The 19,468-nt window shown below is 46.7% G+C and overlaps 1 protein-coding gene across 1 annotated transcript in view; it reads right to left on the reverse strand.

The window, feature by feature from the left end:
• LOC129327808 (zinc finger protein 850-like) overlaps window positions 1–14,352 on the reverse strand; it is a 28,629-nt gene extending 14,277 nt beyond the window's left edge. The window contains exons 1-5 of the mRNA XM_054976563.1: window positions 14,275–14,352; window positions 10,352–11,139; window positions 8,704–8,842; window positions 3,785–5,219; window positions 3,416–3,465 (exon numbers count right to left, since the gene is read on the reverse strand). Of these exons, the coding sequence (XP_054832538.1) occupies window positions 3,416–3,465; window positions 3,785–5,219; window positions 8,704–8,842; window positions 10,352–10,969 (2,242 nt within the window). The 5' untranslated portion in view covers window positions 10,970–11,139; window positions 14,275–14,352. The remainder of the gene's footprint in view (window positions 1–3,415; window positions 3,466–3,784; window positions 5,220–8,703; window positions 8,843–10,351; window positions 11,140–14,274) is intronic.
• Between the last annotated feature and the right edge of the window lie 5,116 nt (window positions 14,353–19,468).

Below are 19,468 nucleotides of genomic sequence, written 5' to 3' on the forward strand. Positions count from 1 at the left end.
GCTGCCTTATATCGAGTCAGACCTTTGGGCAACCTACTCCACCCTCGGTCTGCAATGGTTTCTGGAGCCTTTTCCAACCATCTTATTTGGGCTGGCTTTGGATGTTGATGTGCCTGGGATGGAATGAGGGAGCTCTTGGATTCAATACGTGTTTTTAACCACAGAACTGTGAGCCAGCCTCACCTCCACCCCACAGAACCCTTTTCATTCCCATCCAAGCATCATGTAACTGTGCTGGCCTCACCTCTCGCCATCATTGGTTCCTGAACACAATGTCTATGCGCATAACAAATACACACATGTAGATTCCCTCCCTGTAATTGGGAACTCTGCTTTTTAACTTTCTCACTCAAAGAAGGATCCTACAGTAGAGGCGCAAGGTGCTCAGGACATGGTTTTGCATAGGTGAGGCAGGAGCCAGCACGCTCATGTGCTTCTGTTATGAGGTATGTTGATCCAGCATGCTTAGGGCCACATGTAGAAGGCTAAGAATTGCTCAGACGGAGGGGGAAAGATGAGCAAGCCCCTGCTAAACTGGAGGGCCAGGGTTGGCTGGGAAAACGGCGCTGGGCAGGAATCTCGTTGAAATAAACACATGCACGTGCACACACATGCACCTGGCCAAAGTGTGCTGTGTCTCGAACACCTGGGTTGCCTTTCCACACCTCCCTGCTGCTGCTCTAATGAATCCCATTTGCCATAACAGAGAGCGGAAGACGATGGAACCAACAAGTGTGATACCTGCCTCTGGACTCCATGGGGCTTTTAATTTGCTTTTAGTCACTTGCAGGATCTCAGTAAAAATGCAGACCTGAGAAGTTCAGGCGCCCTCCTCTCTTTCAGACTCGGAGGGGAGCTCTACACACACCTGTCAAAGTCCAATGCCCGACATGCCAGATTTGGTGCCTTCCCAAACGCTCTTTGCACGAGAGCTGTCAACCAAACCAGCCCACCACACCGCAGAGCTATTAGCAGAGGATTTCGATCTGCAGAGATCCATACAGGAATCTGTTCCCATCCTGGGTGGAAACCGGATCCCCTTCTGCTCCCAGCTGCATATTCATCAGAGACGGCAATCCTCCTCGGGAAAGAAAGGAGCAACCGGACCCCCTCCTTTCCGTCACTGGCCCTGCACTGTTCGTAGGGCCCAGACAGCGATATCCCCTGCAGGCCTCCCAGCCTTGGGGAGCTTCTCCCTCCCCTCCCCGCCGCTCTTTACCCTTCCAGGAATCCCCCAGTCCGCCTCCAGCCTCAGTCCTCCCGCTCTCCTGCAAGCAAAGAACGATTCCCCCCCCAAACAGGAAGTTGGAGGTCTTTACTATTTCTCCCTTGATATCCTCTCTAGGAACTATCTCGCTTTCTGCCTCTTAACCCTTTCCTAGCACTTGAAGACAGAGAGCAAAAAAAAGATTTTTTTTTTCGAATTGAGGAAAATATTAAATGTGCCCTTTAAACCTGGCAATCCAACCCAGCGTGCGCTTCCAAAGGTTTAGAAGTGTGTGCCTCTGCTTAGTCTTTCTCGGTAATTTTTCCAGATCTGGGCTAAACCATGGCGCTAGGCTCTTGTTTGAGGGAGGGAGAGATGTGACATGTGTCAAACAGGGGTCCCCTAGACCCACTTCTGGGACTGATCAGCCAGATAGGACCAGAAAAGGACCTGAAAAGATCATAAAATCCTAGCTCTGAAAGGGGTGAAAGGGCCAGAGGATGCTCATTCAGGGCACCCTCTCTTCTTCGTTTCCTCAATGATCAACTGCTCTCATTTGGGATCCTTTTTAGCCAACAACATTTTCTTGCAAGAGACCACCAAATATGCAGAAATACCCCACCCCCACCCCTTTCAGCGCCAAATGGATAGGATTTGGACCATGAAGGTTTTTAGTGCACCATACTTCAGTTGAAGATGATACAAACGTAACCACCAACTTCTTTCCCTCAGAATTCAAGGTATCGATAGTGTGTAATCCATTCTGTTCCAGGTGAAACCACTTTGATTGCTCCCCTGGAAAATCTCCCTAACCCCCGACCCTGGACTAGTGCAGGACATCCTGCTTGTCAGGGAAAAACTCTTCACTCAGTGCCTCAGCCCTTGGGATTTTCTGTCTCTTGAGGGAAAAGGAGAGCCTTTAATGAAATCCACAAGCCCCACTCCCTCAACTCCATGACATGACATCTCCTCTGGGGTCCCTCTCCAGGCACATCTCTAAATCTCCAGGAATTTCCCAAACTGGAGTTAGCAATCCTATTCTGTCGTTATTGTTATTTAACTATAGTTATTCCCTGCCTTTCTCACGGAGGCTCAACATCGGCTACAAAATATAAAATCCAGTTCAATCAGACAGCAAGGACTTCCAATAAAGAGCACTGTAGCGAACAAAAACCAGACTATGACAGATCATAATGAAGAAAGTGGGTTACAAATGTATAAGGCAATAAAGGGGATAGTGATACGTAAAATAAACACTGCAATAGACCCCAACACTATCCCTTAGAGAAAGTGAACTCCTGAGCTGTTCCATTATATTATCGTTCAAATTCCTACTTTAAAAATGCCCTCCTGAACATTTCGTTTTGCATATTCTGCGAAAATGATAGAAATATGGGGGCCCTCCTGAACACCTCCATCAGATTGGAGTTATCATGTTCCCCTTGGAGGTGTTGTTCCCCCCCGCCCCCCCCCCCCCCGCATCACTTGCTTTAAGTCAGTGAGTGGTTGAGGTGCGAGCTTGTCAGAAACCCCAATCCCTATTTGGAAAACCCTCTCCAAGCCCCCTCCTCAGGTTTTGGGATCCCTGATAGAAATGGCCACCGTTCATGGTACCCTGAAATCTCTGCTTCCCCAACCGTCCCAACTAGTGCTTGAGCCTCGGTGGCATATATGTGCACGTGTTTAAGCATATCCGAAAAATTAGGCAAATGAATAAGGGCCTTCTTCAGCCAAACCACCTTAGAAGAAACGATGTTTATTAACTAGTATGCATCCTACAGAAAAGACCAACATAGATGACATAAGAGTGCATTAGCTTACAGTGAGCTTCTAAGACCGAGCCTGGGCCATCCAGATCAGGGCAGATGAATAGCACGGGGGTCTAAATGGAGCCTTGAAGAATCCCACAAGGCAAGTCCCATACTGATGACAACTGGTCACCAGCAGCAACCCTTTGAGTCCTGCCTGTAAGAAATTATTTAAACCAGTCCAAAGCGCATCCCTTAAACCCTGCATATACTTGGCAAACGTCTCAGCAAGTGGCATGGGATACAACCATCATCCCTCTGTGGTTCAGGAAGACCAATTGTTTTCAAATGCGGGCCACCTGCGGTTACTGTACAATTGTCAATCATGGCAAGTGCTCTATTACATCATTATGTGTCATTTTCATAGCTAGATTTTTTATTCTGGCTTGTTTCAAAACACCTTTTGAGAGGTGCTCCTTAACTACGTTCCACAGAGGATAACCACAAACACTTGTAGCAAAGAGATTTCATAATGTTTAAGATGACTGCACAACCACGGCTTCCTCTGGAGTTTTATTCCAGTTAGTATTATCCTTAAGAAGACTTCTTGACTGGTAAACTTGTCTGAATGTTTGTTTTGTAAAGGAGGGGATATTTTCCACGCTCTCAGGTGGTGTTGCCTCCACCTTCCTGGCTTTTAGTGTGTAAACTGTCACTTCCCCTGCAAATAACACAAGAATGTCCTGGAGAGAACCTGGTCCAGGTTGTTTGTTTTTTTGGCACTGCTACTAATCCTGAAGCTGTCAGCCAGTTTTGAAAACTGAGCAGCTATGTGGTTTTTGGCGCATGGATTCTTTGATGCTGCCGAAGATCTGATGTCTGAATATACCTCTTTCCACATTCTGAACACTGATATGGTTTCTCCCCTGTGTGGATCCTTTGATGGCGTAGAAGAAGGGAATTTAAACTGAATTTCTTTCCACACTCTAAACACTGATACGGTTTCTCCCCTGTGTGAATCATTTGATGGCGTAGAAGAAGGGAATTTAAACTGAATTTCTTTCCACACTCTAAACACTGATACGGTTTCTCCCCTGTGTGAATTGTTTGATGGCGTAGAAGATGGGAACTTAAACTGAATTTCTTTCCACACTCTAAACACTGATATGGTTTCTCCCCTGTGTGGATCTTCTGATGCCGCTGAAGGTGGGATTGGCAACTGTATCTCTTCCCACACTCAGGGCACTCATAAGGTTTTTCCCCTGTGTGTGTTCTTTGATGTTTTTGCAAAGATGATGTCTGGCTAAATGTCTTTCCACACTCTGAGCATTTGTAAGGTCTCTCCCCTGTGTGTGCTCTTTGATGCACAATGAGGCTTAAGCGGAGACGGAAAGCCTTCCCACACTCTGCGCATCGATATGGTTTCTCTCCTGTGTGGATCTTTTCGTGTCGTTGAAGGAGGGAACTGAAACCAAATCTCTGTCCACACTCCGAACACTCATAAGGTTTCTCTCCAGTGTGGATTCTCTGATGCTGGCGCAGGGATGATGTTCGAGTAAACTTCTTACCGCACTCTGAGCACTGATATGGTTTCTCCCCGGTGTGGAGTGTCTGATGCTGCCGAAGGTGTGATGCGCTCCTAAACCTCTTTCCACACTCTGAGCACTTATACCGTTTCTCTTCTGTGTGTTTTTTTTGTTGCACAGTAAGGCTTACATGGCTACTGACAGTCTGTTCAACCTCTGAGCGTGGATCTAGTTTCTCTCCTGTATGGGTCATCTGGTGTCGTTGCTGTGATCTCCAACTGTAGCTGTTCTCTGGATTTTTTTTTAGCTCTTCCCTTGCATGAATTCTTTGATGGGAAGTAAGAGTTGTTTTCCTACTGAAGCTCTCTCTGCACTCTGAGCAACTATATGCTTTCCCTACCGGGTGAATTTGTTGATGAGAAGTAAGGTTCATGCTCTGACTGAAGCTCTTCTCAAACTCCACATTATCTTTTTGTTTTTCCCCAGTATGGATTCTCACCTGAGCACTGGGGCCCTTATTTCTCCTCTCTCCAGCTGCCTTTTCTCCTTGGGCTGAGATTTCCTGGAATTCCCCACCTTGGCAAGGAATAGGTTTATTCCTCCCCTCCACCATGTGGCTTCCTTCTTGCCTCTTTTGTCCATCTTGATTCTGGACATTTTCTTTTAAGTTTTCATTCTTGACGTCGTCCAATGACAATGCCTGGAGTCTCTCATCATTTTCATTCTGTTTCACATCACCTGCTTGAACAAAGGCACAGAGATCCCCAGTTACCTCCCTTGCAAGAAGCCAAGTCCCAAATTGCTCCCTCTTAACTGATCTGTATGCATTTTATTTCCTTTGGGAGAACTTGTCCCCTGCATCAAGTGTGTGGGTGGTCACACTTTTTACCCAACTATGCCCTACCAAGGAACAAGCTGTAAACTCTCCCTTTCTTTCCCCTCCTTGATCTGAGAACACTCCCATATTTATTTAAAACAAATATGGGGTGATGGTAAAATGGGGTGATGGTAAAGATTCCTCTTTCCACCCTCCACACCTGAGATGTCATGCATGGTTTTGTTCTCTGGTGTTCATGGTTCAATACGAAACATTGTCATAAACTGCAGCCTGATCAGGACCTGCAGCTGACACAATTTTTCCCCAAACCTTAGATACAAACCACGAGTAGCATTTTTTTCAAGTCTTTGAACAAGACATACATGATCGTAAGAGGGTACTTCCCTCTAATGAACCCACAATTCAAAGGGCAACCACACATTTGTATTATTATTTATTAAAATACAACACTTCAAACATGTATTAAAATACAACACTTCAAAAGGGGGTGAGGCCCCTTTTAAAGAAACCTACATTAGATCCCGTGGACCCGCTCTGTTACCGCCCAGTTTCAAATCTTCCGTTTCTGGGTAAAGTGATTGAGTGAGCGGTGGAAAAATAGCTGCAGTTTCCTGAAGGAGACCTCAGCCTTAGATCCCTTCCAGTCCGGTTTTTGCCCGGGCCACAGGACGGAGACATTGCTGGTTGTCCTCACGGACGATCTTTGCAGACACCTGGATCGAGGCGGATTAGCACTGCTGATATTATTAGACCTTTCAGCAGCGTTCAATGCGGTTGACCACGGTCTTCTGACCCACTGCCTTGCCGACGTGGGGATACAGGGGATGGCACTACAGTGGCTTGTCTCCTTTCTCCATGGTCGGGGACAGAGGGTGGCACTAGGGGAAGAACTGTCATCCTGGCACCCACTGGTCTGTGGTGTGCCGCAGGGGGCAGTGCTTTCCCCGTTATTGTTTAACATTTATATGTGCCCCCTCGCCCAGTTGGTGCGAAGTTTTGGACTTGGGTGTCATTAGTATGCAGATGACACCAGTTATACCTGCTGATGGACTGGATGGTTGAAGCAGAGTCAGATGAAGTTAAATCCCACAAAGACGGAGACCCTGTACTTGAGTCATGGGAACATGGATTTGCGACTCCAACTTCCTACTCTTGATGGGGCGGTGCTTACACCAACCCCGAGGGTGAAGAGTCTGGGGGTGATCCTGGATGCCTCCCTGGGAATGGAGGCCCATGTTGCTGCAGTTGCCAGGTCCTTGTTTGTCCATCTTTGTCAGACCAGGCAGTTTGCTCCCTATCTGTCGACCTGTGATTTAACTACAGTGGTCCAAGCAATGGTCACCTCTAGGTTAGACTACTGTAACACGCTCTATGCAGGGCTTCCCTTGAGTCTGATCCGGCGGTTGTAACTGGTCCAAAATGTGGCGGCGCAGGACATCACTGGAGTGCCGGGAAATGCACATATAACACCAGTATTGTGCCAGCTGCATTGGTTACCGGTTGAGTACCAAATCAGATTCAAGTTTCTGGTTTTAACCTATAAAGCCCTATGCGGACTGGGACTAGCATATCTGCGGGACCGCCTCTCCCCATATGAGCCCTGGAGGATCTTTTGTGCCAGTGAAAAACAGCTATTAGTGGTCTCTGGTCCCAGGGAGGCCTGCCTAGCGTCGACCAGAGCCAGGGCCTTTTCGGTCCTGGCTCCAACCTGGTGGAATGCTCTGTCTGATGAGACCAGGGCCCGGCAGAACTTGCTATCCTTTCGCAGGGCCTGTAAGACAGAGCTGTTCCACCAGGCGTATGGTTGACGCTGGGCAGGGCCTCCCACTGGTTGAACAGAGGGGACTGTCCCTCCCTATCAGGAAATAGCTACCACCCGACCTTTTGTGATATTCTTTTAGGGGCAGTTGGATGAAGGATTATATGTATAGTTTCTGTGCTGCTGCTTTTTGTACTCTGTATTTTAGATTTTAAATTATATATTATTGTCTATTGTTTTTAAAGTTGAAATGTTAACGTTTTTTATAATGTATATGATGTAATATGCCCTGAGCCCACTGATGTGGGGAGGGCGGAGTATACATTAAATATAAATAAAATATAAATAAATAAATTATAGTCTAAGACTATCAAATTGTGCAGAGAGAGACAGAATGGCACAAAGTCAATATGTTGACGCCAGCTGTTGAGGGACTTGGAATCCTGTACCTGGGGGAGGGGGGAAGAATTACACACTTCTGAGGCCTCATGTTGGAAAGGAAGGAAGGTCATGTCTTCATCTTCTCTACAGGTTGTTTTAACTATGTCTTGGTATGACTTCCTCAGTGGACAGAAGGAGCCCTAAAGTGTTCTTTTTCAGTCTCAGGCTGCTGGTTCCCTACCCCCACCAAATTCCCTATCCTGTGAGAAGGGTCCAGTTCCATCTCATGGAATTTCCTCTCCCTCTGTCTGAACCAGGGGTGGGGTGCCCACTTCTGGACTAGAAGCCTATCTGTGTCTTCTCAAGCAGGCCACCTTATGGGGGAGAAGATACGTGGTCTTGCCTGGCAAATGATCACTGCCAGGGTGGGGCCACAGAATGTTGTCCAACATTCTAACTGTGAAGGACGCGGTGGTGGGAGATGTGTGTCCTGCTACCGTGCTGGCCCATGCTGCACTCTGCAAGCTTTCAGGGCCTTGAAAGGGAGAAGGGGTGGGGTTCAGCATCCTCCAGGTTGGGGAGAGATTGGCCAGCATGACCTCATCAGCCCCCATGTACCCACCAATGGCCATTTCAGTACTGTGGTGGGTCCAATCAGCATCAGGGACCTGGGTGGATCCTGACCCGTCTCACAGTCCCCATGTGTGTGTGTGTGGGGAGGGGGTGTCAGCATGCCTGATGGTCCAGGTCAGCTCCTGAGGAAGTCAGGACATCACTCCTCCCAGCCACCAGAGCAGCTGCCAGTCTTGCTTAGAAGTGACGGAGTTGAGCAGATGATGCCTGAATGGAACCTACATGTTCAGCAGCAGAATGACAACAAATACCAGATGTAGGGTTTGGGAGCAGGAGGTAAAAAAAACAAGCCAGAAGGGCTGCAGCCTTCTAGCTCGGCTTCACAGCTTCCACCAGGAGGCATCTTCCTGACCAGTGTGGGAAAAAGGATGTGAGAGTGGATGAGCCTCAGATCTCATCCAGGATGGCTCTTCTGAATACCTAACTTTGGGAGGGTTCTTTCCTTGATCTTTCTATTCAAAGTCTTTTCCCCAGAACGTGTAACAGTCGGGACAATCTAAGGGCAAAGTAGCCCCAGAAGGGAGTTCAGGAGCCACAGTTGAGCTCAGCCACAGAAGGAGCTTCCAAACCTCCCAGATTTCAGGCCCCAGAAGACCTCCCTCTCTCCTGACCTAGTAGGCTTGTCTCCTCTTCCTCTTCCTTGATGCCCCTCAACAGATGCCTCCACTCGATCTCAGACAGATCCTGGCCTGCTTCAGAGACACTCCCAGATGCCTCCTCCAAGGGCACCTGCAATAGCAGAGAGGGACCCTTTCAGGGTAGAGTGACAGAGATGAACAGGAAAGGTATTGGTTATTACATACAATGCTCTTCACAGCCTCGGTCCAGCATACCTACAGGACTGCCTCCCTCCCTATGTCCCTCCACAGCAGTTTCGCTCATCTGAACAGGGTCTCTTGCAGCTGCCAGCCAGTACATGGGCAAAATCAATAGCAGCCCATACACGGGCTTTCTCTGTAGTGGCCCCTACCCTATGGATCTGCCTGCCTGAGGACGTCAGGAGAGCCCCCACACACCTGGCTTTCTGCAAGCAATGCAAAACTGAATTATTCAAAAAGATTTTTTTCTCAACTAATAGAGGAATATTGTAGGAAAGTGGTCCCAGATGTTTCACTAATGAGTTAAGAACCATAGATTTCACCATTATGTTGCCTTACATATTATCTGTTGCTTTAAATATGTACTCCTATATACTACCTGTGCATTATGTTGTTTAATGTTAGTCCTAGAATTGATTAGGTTCTGTTTCAGCAATTCTTCAACCCCATAGTGGATTCTTGCTAATACTATGTCTTTGCAAACTTGTATTCGTTTACCCTATGACATTATTTATGGAAATGTTCTTGACACTGTATGGAAATGCCTGCCCTTGTCCTTGCTGCTGATTATACTAATCTCACACTACATAATCCGCCTTGAGTCTCAGTGATAAAAGCAGAATATAAATTACATACGTACGTACGCGCGCGCGCACACACACACACACACACACACAAAATAGAGAGGAGGGTTCTCTACTCCAGCTTGAGCTTAGCAGCCCACTGCTACGTAAGAAAGAGAAAGGAGGACAAGGTTTCCTTAATGAACAAAACTGTTACGGAACACATATTAACAATAATAATAACGTTGGATTTACATACCACCCTTCAGGACAACTTAATGCCCACTCAGAGCGGCTTATAAAGTATGTCATTATTATCCCCACAACAAGGTGGGTGGGGCTGAGAGAGCTCCAGACAGCTGTGACTAGCCCAAGGTCACCCAGCTGGCTTCAAGTGGAGGAGTGGGGAATCAAACCCGGCTCTTCAGATTAGAGTCCCGTGCTCTTAACCACTACACCAAACTGGCTCTCATATTGGGGCCCATAGTTGTAAAACAAAAAGACGATAAAGAAACTAGGAATTGGCCTAATCCACAAGCTAAGGAGAAAGATACTGCAAACTATTTTTCTGTCTGGTTAATTTATCATGTGTTTCCCTAGCTTCCTCTAACTTCAAAAAAATAACTGCAGTACAAAACAATCTAAGGACCTGCTCTTTTAGTGGAGGTTGGGCCCCATTCAAGGCAACGGGTTCTCCTACTCCTAGACTGTTCCCTCAATTTATTCTTATCTAGGCTGAGCATCCAAGAAAAGGAGGGAATAGATCAACACATTATCCCATGGCATTCCCCTTCGCATCTCTAAATGGAAAGAGTTCTCACCCCTGTTCCACCCCAGGCCCTCCCACACTCAGGACCCACACAGCAAAAGGGCCTCACCTGCTTCTCCTGCCTCTTGGCCTCTTGCTGCCTTAAGAGGAACTCCTCGGCCAGGGCCACGGCCTGGGAGCAGCTCTCAGGGCCGGTTTCCCTCACCCAGCGCTGGATCTCCAGGGGTAGGATGTTCAGCAGCTGTTCCAGGATCAAGAGCTCCAGGATCTGCTCCTTGCTGTGCTTCTCCACTCTCAGCCACCCACGGCACATTTCTTGGAGTTGGCTGTAAGCCCCTCTTGGCCCCTCGGCTTCCTGATAGCAGAAATGCCTAAATGCTTCACGCTGCTTCTCTCGGCTCAGGGCATCCCCTCGCAAAATGGCTGCCTTCACCTTCCCATAATCCTCTCTGTCTTTGCCATCCAGACTATTAAAGGCCTGCTCGGCTTCTCCGCTGAGGGCTGGCAGGAGTCGGTTCACCCACTCTTCCTTGGGCCACTCACAGGCTTCGGCTACTTGCTCAAAGGAGACCAGAAAGGCCTTAGCATCCTCCCACGGTGAAGGTTTACCTGGCAAATGTGGGATTCCCCATCCAGAGTGAGGGTTTTCCACTGTTCTGAGGAACTCCTGCCACTGAGCTTCCCACCGTGCAAGGGAAAGGGAACCTTTTTCTGTTTGCTGATCCATTGGATCTCCTGGTCTCCTTTATAGGCATTTCTCAATACTCCCAGCCTGGAGAACAGACATCCCCTCTGACGCCTTCTGTATAATGGTGTTCTGCCCATACATTTTTGTTCCTGGCGATTGTTCAGTGATGTTTTTCCTATAGAAAATTATGTTCTATACTTGGAGTCTCCCTGGAAAAAAACAGAAAAAGAGAGAGAACAGTAACATACTTTGTAAACTGCTCTATGTGGGTGTTAAGTCATCCTGAAGGGCGGTATATAAAGCAAGTATTATTATTATTCAGACCTTTGGGCTATCTACTCCAACTGGCACTGGTTCTCTGGAGCTTTTCCTGAACATGTTATTAGGGTTGGCTTTGGGTGCAGATGCCAGGGACTTAGGACCTCCTGCATGCAATCCATGGGCTCTGCCATTGAGCTATAAATTCCTTCATCACAATCCATCCACCTCCAGCAGAGATAACAGCACTGAAGAAGGTGCCACATGTAGCCTGAAGCTGCCGATCCTTCAGGAGATGAGACTTCTACATATGCCAATATTTGCCTAGTCAGCAGGCTTCAGTGCACTGACCCCACTCCTCACCTTCCTTGAATCAGTTCATAGCAAGGGTGAGCACATAAGTTCTTCTGTCCCCACTGCTTTTTAAATACATTCTTAGTCATGGAGAAGGATTTCTGTGTGGATGTTGGGCTCACCCTCTGGTGACTGTGCCCAGGCAGGGGAGGTGCCAGAACACTTGTGCTCACTCCTCATTTATAACACAGAAAGCTGCTCATGATGGCTGCATCATCTATACTAGACTTAAACAAAGCATGTATGTCCGTGCGCATGTGCACGCACACATGATTTTTAAGCCCTCCTTTCTCCCAGGTAACTGGGGCCAAAGATGGGTAAACAACAATTTTAAAAATCCTCACAGGTTGAAAAATGACAGAATTAAATTAAATTGGGGGTGGGGGGAGCACAAAACTTCCACAACTATCTTTCAAGGCAACCAAAGGCCCTTCTCAAGAGCTCTACCAACCCTCCAAAAGATCTTTCAATGACCCAAGACGACTCTTCCATTTTGTGGGAGAGGACACAGAGCACCTTATAAGTGGGCAGCAGAAGATTATATCCTTGAGGGGATTTAATTTGAAATTGTCACAGACGAAAAAGAGGTCTCATGAAATTGTCACAGAATCTTTGAGGTGGATTTCCAAGGGAGCGAGATGTCAACTCAGCAAACATGTTGAGGCAGGAAAAGAAAAAAAACTAAAATCATTTGGTCACTTTGAGGTTGAAGGGCCCATTATGCATACTGAGTTGCCACCTTCTTGCTGTTCTCTCCAGCCACAAGACTTTGCTAACTGGAACTTGGAAGGAATTGAATTGAGGAAGGGGCGGGGGGAGAGCTGGCACTTTCTTTTGACTAGGTAAAGGCACTTTGAGCTTAGACCCTGAGTATTCACAGAGTATAAACCCAACATTCACAAAGCAAAGTTGAAAATGCTTACATGGTATAGAGAAAACAAAGTAAAAGGGGGCCAAGTAGGTCCAGGAAATTCAGCAAAACGGGGTTAAAATCCCAATCCTACAAGGGGAGGGAGAGTTAATAAGATGCCACCATTTCCCCCCCCCCCCCCAGTAAGCCCTGGCACAGAGGCTGGTGAAAACAAGCCCTTTGGTTTACTGGACTTTACACGAGAATCAGCACTGCTGAGTTGCCACCCAAAACATTATGAAGGTAGCTGAGCCAAATGTGGCTTGAGCACTGGTTTAGGTTGAAACTAAGGACCAAGGAAACATCATACAGATATGAAGAATATTTTATTTACATTTGTGCATGAAAGATTATAATTGGAAAGTGTACAAAAAGAACAGATAAAACCATGAAGATTTAACTAGCGTTAGCCCTACACATAAAAGGCAGAGCCTTTGCCATGACAATACCTTGCCAGTGTTACACAGCATTCTTGGACAGCAACAAGTTTCAGAGTCCAAGGCAGCAAAACAATGTTGTAATCCAAACAGGCCTCAAAGTTAGACTCAGAGCCAAGCTGCAAGTGACAAATTACACAGGTTGGACACTTGTCAGCTTCCCTCAAGTTTTGATGGGAAATGTAGGCGTCCTGGTCTTGCAGCTTGGCTCTCTGACTGCTGTCCAATGGACTTTTCAACTGTCACTTGTCCAACATTCCGCCAAGCTGCCTACATTTCCCATCAAAACTTGAGGGAAGCTGACAAGTGTCCAAACTGTGTCATTCGTCACTTGTAGTTTGGCCCTCAGACACAACTTTTTAAGGCCAACAGCTATGCGCACTCACCATCACCTCCAGCAATGTGGCCTCACCAGCTAGACCAATCAGAAAAGGGCTTAACCTGTGGCAACATGCATTGCAGCTGCCTGACTTCACAGGTGGAGGAAGAATCAATCACGCTACTCCTATAATGCCATGCATTAATGAGATGGAATGCCAATGCAAGCATCCCTAACGGCCTTTTCCTGAAACCGTTAAGATTTAACACCTGTGGCACCAACTCCTCCTCTAATCTGGCTGGGAACTGACAGTACTATCCCTTCCTCAGCCTCCTATAAGAAAAAAAGTGTTCTCTTTCCCCCACGTTAAGTGGGAGTTTATCTACCTGCATCTCTCTGTTGTCTCATGTCCTATCTGTTGCTTTAAGGATGTGATACAATGTACTATCTGTTACTTTAAATATAGTCCCTCTGGGTAGTTCTATGTTGTTTAACATGTCACAGAATTGCTTATGCTGTTTCAGCATTTCTTCTACTCTATATTGGATTTTTACTGATGTTATATCTTTGCAAATTTGCATTTCCCCCCAGAGAATATTGCATTGTTTATTGCAATGTCCTGCAGCATGGAGTATCGACTGTACTAATCTCACAGCATGTAATCTGCCCTGAGTCTCCACAGATTATAAATGACATAAATAAATTAGCGAGACCCAGAACCAAAGTGGTTGAAAAGATCAAGAAACAAGCTGGGTGAGGGAGTTTCTTGATTGACAGAAAGAAATATTGGTGGCAGTGACCTACATTATGGAACTTGCCTTGAGTCTGTGAGACAGACTATAAAAATTAAAACAAATAACACCCCCCTATCATCCCCCCCTCCAAGTCAGGCAGGGTGACAGATAGACAGGCTGTGGTATAAATAAATGATTTTTTAAAAGCCTTCATCGAGAAAGAGAGACGCTGCCAGCCCGACCCACTCCTTCTCGGCCCTGCTCTGCCCTCGAGACACCAAGAAATCCCCTGCCTGTGGGAGCTTCTCCATCCCTTCCCTGCCGCTCTTTACCTTTCCAGGCGTCCCCCAGTTCGGTTCCAGCCTCAGTCTTTCAGCTCTCCTGCAAGCAAACCTCGATCCCCAAAGGCGAAGGAAGTCAGTATTTCCCCACCCCCACCCTTCTAATGCATTCCGTCCAGAAGACGCAACTCTGTCACTTTAACCCTTTCTAATCCTTGAAGGCAAAAAGAAATCCTATTTTAATGAATATGGCTTAATTTTTTAAAGGAAGCTGGGGGAAAGGCACCTTTCTTTCCGCCCCCACTAGGAAACTCTGCTTTCTAATCCCAGCGGTGAAAGGTCTTCTTGTGGTTACTCAGTAGCAAGGAAGTCTGTTCATGCTCAGAGGCATTGCTTGGAGGACGCAGAAAAAGGGATGCCTCTCCCTATTGCAGGCTGCAATGGAGCACAAAACTAGCTTCCAAAAACTCATTATATACTTAGTTATTAAAAATCAAGTTCTAATAGGAAATATTTATTAAGAGTTATCAGCTAATTATATTTTATCCTACTTTTCTCCAAGAAGCTCAGGGAAGGACATATGGCTGTCTGATGCTTCATTTATTTTTGCAGCAGCGCTCCAAGGTAAGTTAGGCTTCAAGAAAGCAAGTGGCGCACCTGAATCGGGGCGTCTGCAGCCCTAAGCCACTGCTCCACACAGTCTCTTATGAGAATGGCCTTGGTTGAGTGGTGTGGCATTTCTGTTGTTTCGAACAAAATGGAAAAAAAATACACAGCACACTTACACTGGAATAATCCTTTGCTCATTGAATTAACTCTTTAAAATGATGGTTGTTGTGGGTTTTCCGGGCTGTATTGCCGTGGTCTTGGCATTGTAGTTCCTGACGTTTCGCCAGCAGCTGTGGCTGGCATCTTCAGAGGTGTAGCACCAAAAGACAGAGATCTCTCAGTGTCACAGTGTGGAAAAGATGTAGGTCATTTTTATCTACTCAGGAGGGGTGGGGTTGAGCGGAGTCATCCTGTGAGAGTTTCCCAGGGTGTGGAATGCTAATGGAGGGAGGCGTCACTGTATCCTGAGGAGGTTCTTTTGCATCTGGATAGGTGCTTGATGTGCTAATCTTCTCTGCAGGGCTATTGTCGGGGATAGAATGTTTTGTTGGCCTGGTGTTTTTCAGAACTGGAAACCATGCTCTGTTCATTCTTAAGGTTTCTTCTTTCCTGTTGAAGTTTTGCTTATGCTTGTGAATTTCAATGGCTTCCCTGTGCAGTCTGACAAAGTAGTTGGAAGTGTTGTCCAGTATTTTGGTGTCCTGGAATAAGATACTGTGCCCTGTTTGAGTTAGGCTATGTTCAGCCACTGCTGATTTTTCAGGTTGTCCAAGTCTGTAGTGTCTTTCATGTTCTTTTATTCTTGTCTGGATGCTACGCTTTGTGGTCCCGATGTAAACTTGTCCACAGCTGCAGGAGTATACCGTATATTTCCACACCCTGGGAAACTCTCACAGGATGACTCAGCTCAACCCCACCCCTCCTGAGTAGATACAAATGACCTACATCTTTTCCACACTGTGACACTGAGAGATCTCTGTCTTTTGGTGCTACACCTCTGAAGATGCCAGCCACAGCTGCTGGCGAAACGTCAGGAACTACAAAGCCAAGACCACGGCAATACAGCCCGGAAAACCCACAACAACCATCGTTCTCCGGCCGTGAAAGCCTTCGACAATACAACTCTTTAAAAATCTCTAATTATTTGGGAAATAAAGAAAAAGAAGCAGGATTATTATTTAACAATCTATAAACCACTCTCCGCTGAGCCTGTTATCTTCTCAGGTCCTCAAACTGGCAATGAGATGTAGAGATAAAAGTTTCCCACCCTCCATTTCAGCCTCTTAACAACAACTCTGTGAGGAAGGTGCAGCTGAGAGGGCCTGAGGGGAAGTTAGGAGGGAAAATCCCTCTACACAAATGGACAATGAAACAGATGAAAATGCTGGGTTTAGAGGGTTTTTTTAAATGCCATCTGTCTGCCCAGGAGGTATGAGTGTTGTGGTGGGGTTCATTTCCCCTAAAACTTTAAAAGTTACCTCCCTCCAGCTAAGGATAACAAGTGTCTCTGTCCACTTTACCAGGAAGAGTCCTGGGACAGGGAGGGGAAGGAATCATGAGGACAAAGTTGTGAAAGCCCTGAAATGCTTGTAATATCCTGGGTTAGAGCGTGTATGCATGTGTGTGCGAACAGGAATCAGGGCTGGGCAACCTCTCTTTTTCTGTTTCCATTTATTCCCTTAAACAATGCTCAACTAAACTCAGCCCCCATTAGGTTCTTCTATGGGGTGAGGGTATCTTTTCATTCATCTCACAAACATTCTTCTGCGTACCACAAGAGGCCACCAAATATGCAGAAACACTGCCTGCCCCCATTTCAGCACCTATCTTCACATGGCCTCTCTAACTTACGATATTTTGAGTGTTAAGAGGTTATAAATATGCTGTGACTCAGTCAAAGTTGGGAAGAAAATCACTCCCATCCTACAGTCACTACCTATCAGTTACTGTGCTCAATTCAAGGTATTGGTTATTACATACAAAGCTCTTCATGGCCTTGGCCCAGCATACCTCTGGGACCGCCTCCCTCCCTATGTCCCTCCTCAGCAGCTTTGCTCATCTGAACAGGGTCTCTTGTAGCTGCCAGCCTACACATGGGCAAAATCAACAGCAGTCTGCCCACTCTCCTGGCTTTCCGCAAACAATGTGAAACTGAATTATTCAAAAAGGCTTTTTACTCAGATAGGAGGGAAGTATTATAGGGAGGGGGTCTCCCATGCTTCGCTAATCAGTTAGGGTCCATAGACTTCACCACTATGTTGCCTTGCATATTATTTGTTGCTCTGAATATGTATTTCTACCTATGCTTCATGTTATCTATGTCAGTCCTAGAACTGATTACGCTATGTTTCGGCAAGTCTTTGACTTTGTATTGGATCCTTGCTAATGCTATGTCTTTGTAAAATCCTATGACATTGTTTATGGAAATTTTTTGACACTGTATGGAAATGTCCTTGATACTGTTTGTAGACTTCTTGACTGGTAAACTTGTCTAGTGTGTCGTTTTTGTGGTGGTGGAAAGTGCCGTCGTGATGCACCCTATTTATGGCATTCCCTCTCTAGGTGCCCCTGGACTTGTTATCCTACTCACAGTTCACACTTGCCCCCACACTCCCTGGGAATCAATAACCTAGGCACAAAGAACTCTGGGAGTGGTAGTTCTTGAGAAGGACACTGTCAGAGACAGAAGCCCAACCTCACTGCCTCTCAACCAAACATTCACAGTCTCATTCTCTGTAAAACGTTGTGAAATGTCTACACCGTATACAAGTTTATTGTTGACCATACTTTAAAGTGCTAGTTTTGATCAAGAGCAGGGCCTTTTCAGTTGTAGCCACAAAATCACAGAATATACTTCCTCGAAGAAGCTTTTCACTGTCACTTTTGTGCAGTTTTATAGGGTTGCTTTACTCCTGTCTCTCAGACTCTCGCTGCCTTAGCAGGAACTCTTCTACAAGGGCCACTGCCTGGAAGCAGCTCTCAGGGCCATTTTTCCTCACATGCCTCTGGATCTCCGGGGGCAGGACAGTCAGCAGCTGCTCCAGGATCAAGAGCTTCAGGATCTGCTCCTTGCTGTGGTTCTCTATTCTCAGCTACCCACGGCACATCTTCCGCAATCAGCTGTAAGCGCCCCCGTGGGCCCTCGGCCTCCTGGTAGCATAAATGCCTGAACTGCTGACGCTGCTTCTCCCGGCTCAGGACATCCCCTCTCAAGATGGCTGCCTTCACCTTCCTATAACCCTCTCTGTCTGAGACATCCAGATTATTAAAGGCCTTTCTCACTGAGCTCCAAGGCGGATTACACATTGCAAGTGAATACAATATAATCAATAGCTAGGGCATTCACTGAGCAAAATACAGTATGATCAACAGAACTTTCAGAGAAAACAGATGCAATAGAGTATGGTAGCAGAAAATTTGACAACTGGCATAAAGCTGAACACAGGTGGTGGTGACGACAACAATATTTGATTTATATACCGCCCTTCAGGATGACTTAACACCCACTCAGAGCAGTTTACAATGTATGCCATTATTATCCCCACAACAACAAACACCCTGCGAGGTGGGTGGGAGAGAGCACCTAGAAGCTGTGACTGACCCAAGGTCACCCAGCTGGCTTCAAGTGGAGGAATAAGGAATCAAACCTGTTTCTCCAGATTAGAGTCCCACGCTCTTAACCACTATACCAAACAAACTTTTCTGAAATAAAGTGTGATTAATTAACATGGCATCTTTAGCCACATGGAACCATAAAATGCATAAGTCTGTAACTTACTTAGATTGCTTAGTTTTCTATAGGAAAAAATTACAAATATACCCAATGCTTGCAAACTGTTGCACTTTCTTTCAGGCTCTGACCTGAAAGAACATCTTTCCAAAAGGGACCAGTCGTTATTGCTTCTGTCCAGGGACAGCTGATGCTGCCTCAGAATGAATTTTTCCTGGTGTTCCTCTGAGCCTGTGCCTAGCCCACTCCTCAGGTCTGAAGAAGAGGCAAAGTCCTTTTCCTCCCTCGTTCCATTTGGGGATGGAAGCAGGTTTTCCATGGGGCCTGGCCTGATCCTGCTAGAGATGCTGTTGATGCTGATCCCTGGTCCATGGAACAGAGATGAGACTCAAGACGCCTAGGAACAATCAAGCCCCTTGGCTATTTGAGCTCTGCGATGGGGCGGGTGGGATATGAGGAATATGTGGGACTTCCAGGCCCTTCCCCATCCCAGTGGCCGCTTTCCTTGAGGGGGGTGTCAGGCGAAGGGAGTGTTGGAAGCACATGGCTTTATCCAGGGGGTACCAAAAAGGTAACAGGGGGGCAGGCAGAGAGAGGATTCACCTGGCTAGAACAAGCCCCAAAGGGCCACCTGGCTCAGCCCTCACTGGCCAGCAGCAGCTGGCCAGATGCCCTCAGGAAGCCTCCACTCACAACACCTTTTCTGCTTATAGCAGCTGGCCAAGCCTTTCTGCAAATCACAATGCTTGGAAACGGTCCAGCCATTACAAGAGGCAGAGGAGCATCCACAGGGAGAAACATATATGAGGTCAATTTGCTTGATTTACAGTCCGCCTTTCTCACCGAGACTCAAGGCGGAGCGGACAGCGTAAAATTGGAACAATTAGTCAATTCCCGGGCACTGCG

The sequence above is a fragment of the Eublepharis macularius genome, chromosome 4 (assembly GCF_028583425.1).
Source record: "Eublepharis macularius isolate TG4126 chromosome 4, MPM_Emac_v1.0, whole genome shotgun sequence".
Classification (NCBI taxonomy): domain Eukaryota; kingdom Metazoa; phylum Chordata; class Lepidosauria; order Squamata; family Eublepharidae; genus Eublepharis; species Eublepharis macularius.